This window comes from Mixophyes fleayi, chromosome 1 (genome assembly GCF_038048845.1).
Source record: "Mixophyes fleayi isolate aMixFle1 chromosome 1, aMixFle1.hap1, whole genome shotgun sequence".
NCBI lineage: Eukaryota > Metazoa > Chordata > Amphibia > Anura > Limnodynastidae > Mixophyes > Mixophyes fleayi.
In genome coordinates this window covers 350,145,039-350,159,264 of record NC_134402.1, presented here as the reverse complement: position 1 = coordinate 350,159,264, position 14,226 = coordinate 350,145,039, and the positions used below count along the sequence as shown (strand labels likewise).

The window sequence follows — 14,226 nt, the reverse complement described above, 5'->3', positions numbered from 1 at the left end:
CCTGTTGCAGTTCCAAAGTGGCATCCTCAATTTGTGTATCATCGGCTACACTTTGGCTATTCAAGCACACATCTGCAGGAATGCTGAAAGGGGCCTTCTTTATGGGTACACTATCAGAATGGTCACGATTACACATGGCACTCGTGGATGGACTCTCCTCAGGGATTTGTGTCGTTTCTGAATCAGAGCATACATTTACCTCTAATGCCTTACTGTTTTCTTCCAGCTCAGCTTTAACACGTAAAAGTATTTGGGCACCACTTTTGGAGTCCGAATGACAAGGTCTTGCTTGGTTGTGACTGACCTTATAAGAAGATGCCTCAGTGACAGTTACAGAACTAGCACTCGTAGAGCAAGGAGAAGGCCTTTCCTTGCCACTGCGTGTGTAGAATGGCATGTTAGCAATTTTATTTTTTTCTGCAGATAACTTTGCTTGGATTACAGGTCTTTTTTTTCTATACTAAGGTAAAAGGTGTTTTTTGTTTTTTTTTACATTTTTGTTTCCCTGACTTAAAAACTTTATGCACTTTAACATAGGCTTTAGCAGATGACATAGAGGGATTACTATAATCATGACTGGTACCAGCAGCTGCTTGGTTCTCCTGGTCTTCTGTGTACTGCTGTGAATCCATTTTGATGATACCGTACAGTGTGACTGCAGGTTAAGAACAACACTGCCAGCCCTATTATTTCGATTGCAGCAATGACAATTAGCAATGGAGCAATGGAGCTCTCCTGAATGTCACTGAATACTTTGAAGAACACTGCTACCCCTCCTCTTTCTTTTCTACCTATAATGCTGCCCAACTGCACGAGACTGCCAAGAACTGTGCTGCCTCTTCTGTGTCCCTCTGTGAAATGGCGCTGGATCACCGTGGAGGGCAGTACTTATAGAATCCAAAACGCGCGAGATACAAAATCCGACGACGTTACAACATTTTGGCTCGTTTTCAATTCCAAGGGTGCGGGAAAGTACCGTGCCAGCTTGTCTCGGTACTCTGATCTGCTAAGTTCGGGTGTGTTTGGTTATCGTGGAACTGAGCCTGAGCATCTCTAGTTATAATGTGTAGTTTGGACGGAACGTTAGAGCTGCTTTTTTGTGTCCCGGTTTTGTTTTGTTTTTTTACATTTGGAAGGTATCAGCACATAGTGATTGAAAATCATAAAGCTATTTTTTTTTATTTGGACTGACTGGGAGATCCTCTGGCACAGTGTTTGTGAATGTTGCCAGCCAACTTAAATCGTTGTCAATGTCCACTAGTGCCTCCTCCTTTTTCATTTCATCATTGTTTGCTTTGTTCACTCTAGCAAGAACTAATTTATTACTGTTTTGTTTTACACTGTATATTAGAATTTGTTGAGTTTTTTTAATCAAATTTTATAAATGGATATTAGACAAAATGAATTGAGAGAATAATTTTAATGCCCCTTATGAATAAACCTTTAAGTATTTATTATACAGTCAATCTTAATTTCTTTTTTTTTTATTTGCTGTACATATGTGTATCGTCAATTTTGATGTGGGTGGAGCTAGATTAAACTGTAGCCAATTAGATCATCAGAATTTGCACAGCAGCAAAGATTATTTCATGGTATATGTGAGATGTGAGGGAAGTGACGCGTACACTTGCATCCAACCTGTGATTATTTTGTTGAGGACCTGGCAGAATATGACAGGTAAAGTGTCATGTGAGGAAGGTAATGGAGACAAAGAGAGACTACAGACTGAATTGCCGCCTCACTGTTCAAAAGGTTTTCTGCACCAGTGGACTCAATTTTTAAGAGAAGTGCATGAGTTTGACTCGTGAAAATGGGAGGGGAAATTTATCATCTTCTATTGGAAGGAGTTGAACAGGTTGGGGCTTTCCCTGATGATATGTGACCTAGGATCATGAAAGTGTGTAGTTATGGATCCACATGATTTAGTTTTGCTGAACAAGATTATTTAAATGACATTCAAACGGTGGAGAAGCATTTAGGTTGGGCACTTCCTTTTTCTTACCAATTAATAGAAACTTTATAACTTATCCCTTTTATCCCCTCATTCTAATGATTAATTGAAGACCTAGATAAGGCTGAGCAATATGGTTTGAGACAGGACTTTGAATGGACATTTTTACTCTTTCCAATGCACTGCATCAAAATGTAGGGGATCTATTTTGTAGGGGCAGTTCCAAGAACTGCAATGTCATGCTCCTTGCTATAAGCTAGGTGGGCACTTAGGCATATTTGTGTATATTTAAATTTATGGTAGGCCTGCAGATTTTGCACTACATAAATATCCTTTTGAGAGTTCAATAACGATAGTGGAAGGAGCAGGGTCCTCCGACAGCACAGAGTGATGTCGGACTCCTGTCAAACTGATGCAGGAACATTGTTGTGTCAAATGCATCTCTGTAGTTCATTCATCCAGCTTATTTCTGATTTGTCTGTGGGATACTTGGAAAATCAATCTTAATAACTTCCCATAGCTGTGAGACTTAAGATTTTAAGTCTACATTAATGTCCTGTAGTAGCCTAAATGTGACGCCTACAAAGTAAGTACAAATAAAGCCAGTCAAGGAAATCATTGTGCAGGGGCAGCGCATGCTTAAATATGTGTAACGTTTACAAATGTCACATTGTTTTCTAGCAGGTGTCTGTATGCACGTATTTGAACAGGCATCTTTGTTATATATTTTGTTATCACTGTCTGACTTTCATGATCATTTCATATTCCTACATATGTTGCCGTTTTACTATTCTGACAGGGTATCAGAGCCTGTATAGCCCATTAGACCTCCTATCGCAACATACACTATATGGACAAAAGTATTTGGTCACACCTGTTAATTATTGAATTGAGATGTTTTAGTCAGACCCGTTGTCAGAGGTGTATAAAATCAAGCCCTAGCCATGCAGTCTCCATTTGCAAACATTTGTGATTTCAAAATGGGTCTTTCTGAAGAGCTCAGTGACTTCAAGCGTGGTACTGTGATAGGATGCCACCTTAGCAATAAGACGGTTCGTGAAATTTCATCCCTGCTGGATTTTCCACGGTCAACTGTAAGTGATATTAGAAAGTGGAAGCATTTAGGAACAACAGCAACTCGGCCATGAAGCTGAAGAACATGTAATATCTCAGAACATGGTCAACGACTGCTAAGGTGCATGGTGCGTAAAAGGTACAAATGCTCTGCTGATTCCATAGCTGAAAAGTTCCGAACTTCCACTGGCAATAATGTAAGCACAAAAACTGTGGGGCTGGAGCTTAATGGAATGGTTTTCCATGGCTGAGCAGCTGCATGCAAGCCTCACATCACCAAGATCAATGCCAAGCGTCGGATGGAGTGGTGTAAAGCACACCAACACTGGACTGTGGAGCAGTGGAAACGTGTTCTGTGAGTGATGAATCACGCTTCTCTGTTTAACAGTCAGATAGTCGAGTCTGGGTTTGGCGCATGCCGGGAAAACGTTACCTGCCTGACTGCATTATGCCAACTGTGAAGTTTGGTGGAGGAGGGATAATGGTATGTGGCTATTTTTCAGGAGTATTATTATTTTCTTCAATTGTCTCAATGTCTGTTAGACACATTTAAATGGAAAAAATAGTGTTAAAGTGGCTTTGAATAAGACTTGTCATTTCTTATGTTAATTGCAGGCTATATAAAGCATGTACAAAACAAATTTCCCTCCTTTGCCTCCCGGTAGAGGTTCTGCTAGCATGTTAACTGTTGCACTATTGCTTTACACCAGTAATGGTGAGCATAAAGAGTAGTTCTCAATATATGATTGGGGTTATGATCATGCTTCCTATCTGCCCGTCAGTGCAGATTTTGAACAGTCCAGACATAATAATTGAGATGATTGGGTCTCTTTAAGAGCTCCACTCCACTTTTGTGGGGCCATATGTGCAAACATAGTCAGACACTAAGGATCTGTTTTGCTGGGGTAACCTCCACCATGCATTTAACAAATTGAGTTGTTCCACTCTGTTCACATATGATGTCAGGAAGATGTTGTAACTTAGTGTAGCTGGCTGAAGAAAGAGGACAAACTACAGCCTGCTACCTGAAGATGGCTGGAGCAGATATTCTGGACAGATAAATTACTATATACCCTCAACTAGTGAACCCTTATAGAAAATGGTTAAAAAAATATATAGGGCAGCAAATATAAACCCTAAAAGACAAAATAAAATTGCTGTAGTTATCCTTTTAAAATTTTGAATAGGTCTACACACTCTGCTAGTTCTATGGGAAGGCACACTGTCACAGGACCACACACAACAGATGGACCTTATAGTTTGTGTGAGTAGCTTCCACGTTTCCGTCTGCTGTGGTTCTTCCAACAAAATGGCTCTGGCTGGGTATCCCTTAACTCCAGAAAGACGCCCTCTTTACACAATCTTTACTGTCTTGGACTGGGGGGTATATTTAGTGCTTACACAGCCCCTAGCTTTATGGCTTTCTACTCTTTATGTTATAAATCAACTTTCCTTACTTTATTGTACCGTTCTTCACAAAAATGTCCTTGCTGTATCCATTGATTCCCAAAGTAAACAGATCTCTGTTTCATGTGCTGATGAAAGCCTGAATTGTGCCAGCGACCTTAGAAGATTTCTATAACATTGATAAACAGCATTTATCTTTTATTACTTCAAGAAGGATGACTATTAGAATAAGAATATCCCCGTTATATATGCCTTTACATAGAGATAGATGGCAAAATCATTGAGAATTCTTACAATTTTGGCCTTTTATAAAATACTATTTAGGGATGCTAAAAATCTCAGCTCTGTGAATTAGTTGGATATAATGGCTTTATTTCATGTTGTGACACAACATGAAAATAATAATTTATATTTATGTGACATAAATGTTTTAAATGATGATTATACATCTGAAATCATAAAAATACAAACCAAGGTAAATCTTACACTATCCACACATGCAATTATTATTATTATTATTATTATTTTTTTTTTTTTTAATAAACTTTTATTGGGTTTCCACAAAAAGAAAGTAGACAAATACCAAAAACAAGGGAGGGTACAGAAGTAAGAGGGTGAGGCATGAGAGGAAAAAAGAAAATATTGCATGTGAGAGCATACCTCACAAGAACAATGCATATACAGCAGACAGAATGTTCAACATAACACTGCATATCTAGCGACAACTTACAGTGAGAAATAAAGGGACAAGAAGAAGAGAGAGAGAAAAAGGAGGAAGGGAGGGAAGTCCCTGCTCTGAGAAAAAAGAAAAAGAATGAGAAAAAGAGGGGACAGCAGGCCAATAAATGGGGAGTCCCATAGTACTCAGTCCAAGGACTCCAAACGCTGGCAAATTTATTAGTGGTAATGTGAAGGATGCTTGAGATAAATTCCATTTGATAGATTTGATTTGAATTGCCATATTCAGTTAATAATGGACAGAATTGAGGGTGGTTCTGGGTTCTTCCAGGAGAGAGCAATTTGGCATTTTGTGGCGCTAAGAATAAGCTTCTGTGTATGTTTATGAATATCAGGAATGTGGCAGGGTAGTGAAGCATACAAGAGGGAATTTGGGATGATGACTTGAGTAATAAAGTGATGACTTGGTAAGTAGATGGTGAATAGCAGAAAGGGATACCAGTGTGGCCACAGAGCCGCCAACACAGAGGTGAACATGCATTTATTTTTATGAATTATTTTAGAACAATCTATCATCATGTATAAAAGTTATTGAATGATCAGAAGGAAAAAAATCTATGCATGCTCTAGATTTCAGCTATAGAATATATTGTTTTTTGATATAATGGCAGATTTAACGTGTTGTAGAGACCGTCAATCCAAACGTGAATTATTTCTTTCAACTTTGGACTTGACAGACCCGATTGAATCTGATTTATGTAGGTCCTAAGACTCAAATCAATCTAAATATGAATAAAGAGTTTCTGAAATTAGAAACACTTCTTAAAAATGAAGTAAGACATTGGTGGGATGCTGTTATCTTACAAAAGTATATCGATTTAAAGATCATCCCCAGAGGTCTGAGAATTATTAAAAAATCCTCTATGTATGATAATTTAGAATTAACTACCGAATGGGAGGGGATTCTGGACAAATGTTCAATAGATTTAATGCGTCTTTTGGTAAAGTATAGGGACAGTAAAGTCAAATTAACGGTTGAAGAGATAGAGGCAACTAAAACTAATCTCCTGCAATTTAGAGAGGATCCAGACTTTGCTATTCGTGATAGTAGGATAACGAGACGTGTTGAAATCTATGAAAAAGAAATTGTGGAAAATAAGAGACAGAAATTCTCCAGAGATCTAACTGATTATAAATATGGGAAGATTAAGACAAATAAGAGATCAACATCTAAGAACAAAATCCCAAAAGAGAAAGAGCAGTTAATCCAACAAAGTTCTAAATTTAAATCTGATTCTAGAAGATCTTCTCAGGATAGACATAATGATGAGAGAAGGTATCCCCGGGACGATGTAGGTCCTAGGTCGACATTTTCACCATCATTAAGGAATGATCATAGGAACTATAGGAAGGATAGTTTCAGCCATCTAGGAGCAAGACCTAAACAACAACGTGAGAGTAGACATCACGATGATTTTTTAGAGAGGGGATCCAGGGAGATATCACCCCAACAGGAACCGTTACGGAGTTCTAGGCATAAGGACCCCCAAAAGGTCAAGAGAGTTAGAGGAACTAGAGGAGGAAAAAGAATCCAAAAGATACCAACCAGCCCAGTAAATACTGAAGGTATTTTTAATCTCTCTAGTAAATCTCTCAGTACTGATCAGATTAAACTTCTATCCAAAGGCCTCAAGTTTGCCCCTAGTGCTGATCCCAATTTGTTCGATCTCTTCACCGAACTGAATAGATACACCAGAGCCCTTTGCAGACAACGTTATTTTGCATCCAAGAGATTAATTCAATCTGATTTGAATGATAGTCACTCCATTCTACTAGACTCTGGGGATCGAAATGGTTTAGCCATACTAAACGAGCTGTGGGAAGAAAGTAATACAATAGATTTACCACAATCACCCAAATTACTATTTGATATTGCCGTTCAAAATGGACAAAGAGAGTCAGTTAGATTTAAGAAGAAATCTGATTTCTTTCCCGCCAATCATAGAAGTTTCCCCATTCAAGTTTTTTACCAGAATACTCTAGCAGGTTTTAAGTCGCTGTGTGACCATGGCACGAGTGATGGAAAGAAAAACTTTGGAAAGAAAAATCTATCCAAAGCTGAAAGAAAGGCACTTAAATGCCTACAGAACGACACCTCCCTTGTCATTAAACAAGCGGACAAGGGAGGTGCAGTTGTCATACTTGATAGATCTGAATATGTTAAGGAGGCGATGCGTCAATTACAGGACCCTGTATTTTATAGTACTCTCAAAAGTGATCCTACAAAGGTATTTCAAGAACAACTAAGAATCCTTTTGGAAAATGCAATGATAGATGGAATATTAACAAAAGATGAATTTGGTTTTTTGTTTCCTCAACATCCTGTGACCCCAACTTTTTATTTTTTACCCAAGATTCACAAGTCCTTAACTTCCCCACCAGGGAGACCTATAATCTCTGGGTTGGGATCATTAACATCGAACTTATCCTTTTATGTTGATCATCACCTTCAAAAATATGTTACTGCCCAGAGATCTTACATTAGAGACTCTATGCATATTCTCCAATTGACCCAACACATCAGATGGAAACCAGGATTGGCATTTCTAACCTTAGATGTGCAGGCGTTGTACACGCATATTCCCCATAAGGAAGGTCTAAAAGTCATCGAAGATGTATTGAGTAGTGACGATACCTCTATGATTGGTCACAATAATTTTTTACTTAGCGCTATTGAGTTCATCTTGACGCATAATTATTTTATTTTTGATTCAGGCATTTTTTTGCAGGTCATGGGGACGGCCATGGGGACCAGGTTTGCCCCGAGCTACGCCAACCTCTACATGGGGGCGTTCGAAGAGCGCTACCTGTGGGGGGGACCGTTCGGGGCGAACCTGGTCCTTTATGGTCGTTTCATTGATGACCTGTTTATAATTTGGGAGGGTGGCATTGATTTGGCTCTTCAATTTGTGGAATTTTTGAATTCAAATTGTTATAATCTTAAGTTTACTCATACATTTAGTTTAACTGAAATAAATTTTTGGGACATTACTTTTTCTGTGAAAGATGAGCAGATTTTGTCTTCCAATTATAGCAAACCAGTAGACACCAACTCTTACCTTCATTATAACAGTGGACATTATCGTCCCTGGTTAGATAATATTCCTAAAGGGCAGATGTTGAGGTTACGTCGGAATTGTACAGAAATAGAAGATTTTAAGAATCAAGCTAAGATACTAGAAGGTAAATTTCACGAGAGGGGTTATCCCAAAAAGCTGATAGACGCTGCAAAAGAGTGTGCTACCAACACAGAAAGGGAAGGTTTGTTAGTTCCCCGAATGAGATCAAGAGACAACGTGGGGGCATGGAAGGAAGATAATGTTCCATTATTTGTTTCTAAATATAATAATAAATCCAATAGGATCAAAAAGATTATTAATGATAATTTTAAAGTTTTGCAACAAGATAACATTCTACGTAACTTTATAGGTGATAAACCGAAAATGGTGTTTAGGAAGAATTTTAATCTAAAAAATTTTCTGGCCCCTAGTTTTTTTAAATCACAAACGACTGGACCTTGCCCAAAACAAACTTGGATTCCTTCACCAATAAATGGTTGCTTTAGATGCAACAAAAACACTTGCTTGACGTGCAAATATATTTGCAATGGGGCTAAAGAGGTTAAATCTACTTCCAATGGAGTAACATTTAAGATTCCACAATTTATTAATTGCGAAACGCCTTTTGTTGTGTACGTGTTGAAGTGCCCGTGTGGCCTTCAATACGTGGGCAGAACAACCCGCCCTTTAAAATCTAGATTTAGAGAACATCGAACTAATATCATGAAAGGACTCCTTACACATGGGGTCTCAAGACACTTTGCAGAGAAACACAACAAGGAAACCTTAGGTTTACTATTGATAGGGGTGGAGAAATTTGAGGCTACACCTAGGGGGGGTGATAGATTTTCAAAACTATGTAGGGGTGAAGCAATGTGGATCTTTAAGTTACAAACTTTATTCCCGGAAGGCTTGAACGAGACCATTGAGTTTAACGATTAGTGCCACTAAACTATGACTTATTATTATCATTTTATTTTTTGAATTATTATTTATTTTTTATTTATTATTTTTTATTATATATTTTTCATTCTTTATTTTATTTTTATTTTTATTTTTATTTTTATCTAATCTTAATTTTATCATTTTTTATTTTTATTTTTATATTTATATTTATTTTTATTTTTATTTTATTTTTGTTTTCATTTTTATTTATATTTTCACATTTATTTTTATGTTTATTTTTATGTTTATTTTTATTTTTATTTTTATTTTTATTTTATTTTATTTTCATTTTCATATTTATTTTTACTATTATAGGAAGCTATCCATACAACAGTTTAAGTATATATATCTGTTTCATTATTATACCATCATCTTAAAGGTAATGTTAATATGATCATTATGCACAAGGTGTGATTCCACCAATTAAGCCCACTCTACAAGGGCTATTTAAGGATCACTGTTTTAGACAATTGACATTAAGGCTTGAGAAAGTCCACAGCACGGTGGACGAAACGCGTTGCCATTTGTTATTACACCAGCACATGCTGCAAGCTATCTGTGCTTGTTTACAATTTGACTAGCCGAGAAGTGACCCAGTCCTATTCGTTGATGCGAGTACGCTGACTTAAGGACGCACTAGGAACACTCTGGCGTCTATTTTTGTTTTACACTGACTGATAGTCATTTGATACTCTACCAGCACATGCTGTTAGGCATTTGTTCTGATTTTACATTCCCGAACAGCCGAGGAGTGACCCAGTCCTATCTATTCATGCGAGTACGCTAACTAAGGACATATTAAGAACACTCCGGCGTCTATCCTGATCTCTACGGACAAACTTCAGGTGCGCACCTGTTTCTATTAATTCCTCTACAGCGGAGCCAGTTAACGGGCATGCCGCGACCAACATTTATAAAAAGCTGCAACCTTTTCAACATCTAAGGCAAGTTTGGATTGAGAAAACAACAAGTTCCCAGACTCAACATCAGAGTGAAGATCGACTTGGACTCATTCCATTTCACTCATAAATACCGGAGGACTTCTTGTAAAAACAGTAAGATTGTGGTTTACATACCCTTAACATCTATGGAGTCTCCTATCTGCAGATACCTATGATTTATTTTCCATATTATTGGTTTTGTGTTGATGATCCACCTTGTGCAATTGTAACTACAATTATTGAGCTCGTAGGTTTACCGAGGATTATACACCGTATTTGTATTTCCCTCGTTTTTATTATCTCTTTATATTTCTTGTTATGTTATCTCATTATGGAATTTTTATATTGTAATTAGAGTTAACAGAGATGTGCATTTATCTCTTTTTTTATATATGTGATTAAATTATTGGTATATAATCTCCAGATTCTTTTTTGGCTGTTTGACTTGGAGATTATTGTATTTACTGACATCGCACCTGTGATGTATGTCATGGTCTGAGATTATCCCAGCGCTGTCTCCACTATTTGTATCTTATATATATTTTAGGGGTGCCAGCACCATCCCATGATAGCTGCAGGGTTCATCTCTTTCCTTATGTGACAATTATTCAGCGCCAAGGTTATTGTATTTTGATATTTGTTTATGAATATCAGGAATGTGGCAGGGTAGTGAAGCATACAAGAGGGAATTTGGGATGATGACTTGAGTAATAAAGTGATGACTTGGTAAGTAGATGGTGAATAGCAGAAAGGGATACCAGTGTGGCCACAGAGCCGCCAACACAGAGGTGAACATGCATTTATTTTTATGAATTATTTTAGAACAATCTATCATCATGTATAAAAGTTATTGAATGATCAGAAGGAAAAAAATCTATGCATGCTCTAGATTTCAGCTATAGAATACTTAGACTTGTGTACAAATCATTCAATCTGCCCACGTACAAAAACAGTACAATTGTCTCAATGTTATTGGCTATCAAGATGATAAAACTTAGTAACAAATTGTAATGATTTCTAGTTATGTTGTATGATTTTTGATCATGTATTTTGCCATACAAGTAGCAATAAGCATGATCTCCTCAAATATAAGTAAACATTGTTGCATGTGTTAACTCCTATAGCATTTCTTTAATATTTATTATTTTTAACAGATGTGTAGCTTGTAGCTCAGGCATGAACACATTGTAGTATCCCAGCTATGGCTGAAGTACCACTCCCATGGTGATCAGTGAGACTTCTGCTGCAATTCTGAATATTGCTCATCCCTCATATTGCATTGTGCAATATGAGGGAGGAGCAATATTCAGAATTCCAGCAGAAGTTTTTTTGCATTATGCAATTTGCATAATGTTATATCTTCTTGTTTTAGATCATGTGACATGTCCTTGAACGATTGTTATTGTTTATTGATCTTCTGTGTTCTCTTTCAGGAGTTTGTTCAGCTGTCCAAAAGATTGATGAGTGAACCTACTCTGAAAAGAAAAATTATTTATAATGCAAAACAATATATTCACACCAACCATTCATGGGAGCTTGAAAGGGAAACCTATCAATATCTTGTTCGAAATCTGACAAACTAATGGACTTTGAAAGGAAATGACAGTCATGAAAATGTATTCCTATTTCAGTGACTTTTTTATTTAAGCATTTTAAAGAAAGTGTTTTAAATGTTTTTATTGCAATGTACTGTTTCTAAAGGGATTACCTTAACTGTCCATCTTGCTTTTTTGTTTGGCAATTTTGTGCACTATACAAGTACATGTCATGACTATTCTTGGCCATGCCTCTAGTGGAACTTGGTGCATATGATTTATTGCATTTTTACTGTATCTACATATGTTTTTAATTAATTTATTCTTAGGGCTAGATTTACTAAGCTGCAGGTTTGAAAAAGTGAGGATGTTGCCTATAGCAACCAATCAGATTCTAGCTTTCATTTAGTACCTTCTGCAAAATGACAGCTAGAATCTGATTGGTTGCTATAGGCAACATCCCCACTTTTTCAAACCCGCAGCTTAGTAAATCTAGCCCTTAGTGTTTAAAATGTTTCAAAAAATAAGGGGGATTTTTTTTTGTTAAAACCAGCTCAATATGCAACCATTCCAACAATGTTATGGATGGTTCTGCTGACAATAGTGTGAGATCTGACAGCATAGTGTTGTTATCTAGACATCATGGCTGATGTGTAAGGGTATTGATTGTACACTCTGATGTTAAAATTCTTAAATGCAGATAAATTTCAAAAATAAATTAAATGAATGTCTATGAACGTCTAAATAAATCCGTGTACTAAACAAGACAGTACATATGTTTTTGATGTGCACTTAACATGTGTGGGGGGTTTTGTTTGTTTTTTTGTGTGCATTTTTTTAAACGCTACGTGTTCTGACAGAAGTAAAAAAAGTTGATCATTTGCATTTCTTTTCATGGGGGTGCATTGTAAATACAATAAGATGATTTTAGAAATACATTTTCACATGCGTTTGGCATCAAGAAGATAAGGTCCTTTTTCATTACAAATGTGTATTGTGCGTATTACATACATCTAAAAACGCAATGAGGTTTATATGTGTTGGTTCTTGTGTTTTAAACATGCATTCAAAAATGCATTGCAAATGGCAAGTGTGTAGGTAGCAGGAAGAGCGGTCTTACACAGCAGCAAATGAATGCTGTACTTTTTCTGTTAGGAAAGTAAAGTCTTCATAAAAGCTGAGCCAAAACACACTTTCCATGTTACACAATGTCACTGCAATTCTGGATGCAGAAAAAGTGTGCGACTGTGTTTAACCATTTTATAACTCAAGTCTAACCTGTTGCTGCTGATGTCCATTAAAATATAGACTATACAGCTGCTTCTATCTTCTTATGTCCTTGTTTTACAGAATTACACTTTCATACACTGGAGACTAACCTTCTGCTTAAACAGTTAATGATTCCTATTTGCTTAGAACCGTACAGTGTATATTCTTGAAGTTTTTTTGTTTTTTTTCTTTTAATAAAATATTAGAATGTTCATTGTTTTAAAGGGATTTGCCCTCTGCTTTTACCAAAGCTCTGATTCTGCCTTATCTGCTTCATCAGCTTGTCATGGCATATTCTGGTACAACTAAGAGCAGATTTTTAATTTGACAGCAACATGATCTTGCCCATTAATCACTTATCTCTGCCTGTTTACAGTTAAATTATTTAGTTTTGCCTCAGCTTCTTGCATTGTTTTTAGAAGTACTCCCACTTTGAAGGTGGCAGCTATAGTACATATCCATCCAAAACAAATACAGTTTATGTTAATAGTCTCAGGTACTCACATTAATTGATGAGTCAGTCAAGCTGCAGTGTTCCCTGGCTGATTCATCAATTATTGCAAATACCAGAGACTATTTAAATGCTGTTTACTACTGAGACATTGTAAGTGCAATTTATTTAATTTATCCAATAAATTTAAACTTGGCAGTTGATCTATTGGAAGCTCCGGCCTTAATTTCAGCAACTCTCCAATATCAAGCAGAATCGCCTTTATTCTGTATGTATACCAGAGAATATACTAAGCCCTAAATCAGAATCACCTCAAGAGAGTAAGCACAATTGATACATTTATATATGAAATATTTCATCTGCACTTGACCTACTTTAAATAATATGATTTGTAAGTCATGGTTTTGTTTTTTTACTGCCTTTTGGTGGAAGCAAAGTTTATACAAGAGCTGTTGTAGCACTTCTGCTTGTATATAGTATAGTCAAACCCCAGCCCTTCCACATTCACAGTAATAAACTTGGAAGCCAGTATATGGACAGCTAGTAACTGAAAAAAAGGACCTGTCATGTGTTACATTTATGTCCTAAATAGGTCAAATAGGAAAAAGAACGTAAAACAAGTCTACGCGCTTTTAGAAGTTGATGCATGTCAACTGCAAAGATGGACTCATGCTTGCTTCCTAGCAGCGTACTAGGCTGCTCTAACATCAGAGTATAGAAGGCGATTCACTTAGATGCGAGTTGCCTCGCACTCTATTTTTCCACATGGAATGTGCCAAGAGTAATTCAATTACAAGCCATGCAGCAATGTGACTGAAAGTAGGGCTTAATTCTCTCATTTTTGCTTGCACCTTAC

General features: G+C 36.8%; 1 protein-coding gene across 1 annotated transcript in view; it reads left to right on the top strand.

The window, feature by feature from the left end:
• GLT1D1 (glycosyltransferase 1 domain containing 1) overlaps nucleotides 1–13,859 on the top strand; it is a 91,107-nt gene extending 77,248 nt beyond the window's left edge. Inside the window, exon 12 of the mRNA XM_075176793.1 lies at nucleotides 11,549–13,859. Within this exon, the coding sequence (XP_075032894.1) occupies nucleotides 11,549–11,698 (150 nt within the window). The 3' untranslated portion in view covers nucleotides 11,699–13,859. The remainder of the gene's footprint in view (nucleotides 1–11,548) is intronic.
• Nucleotides 13,860–14,226: the final 367 nt, after the last annotated feature.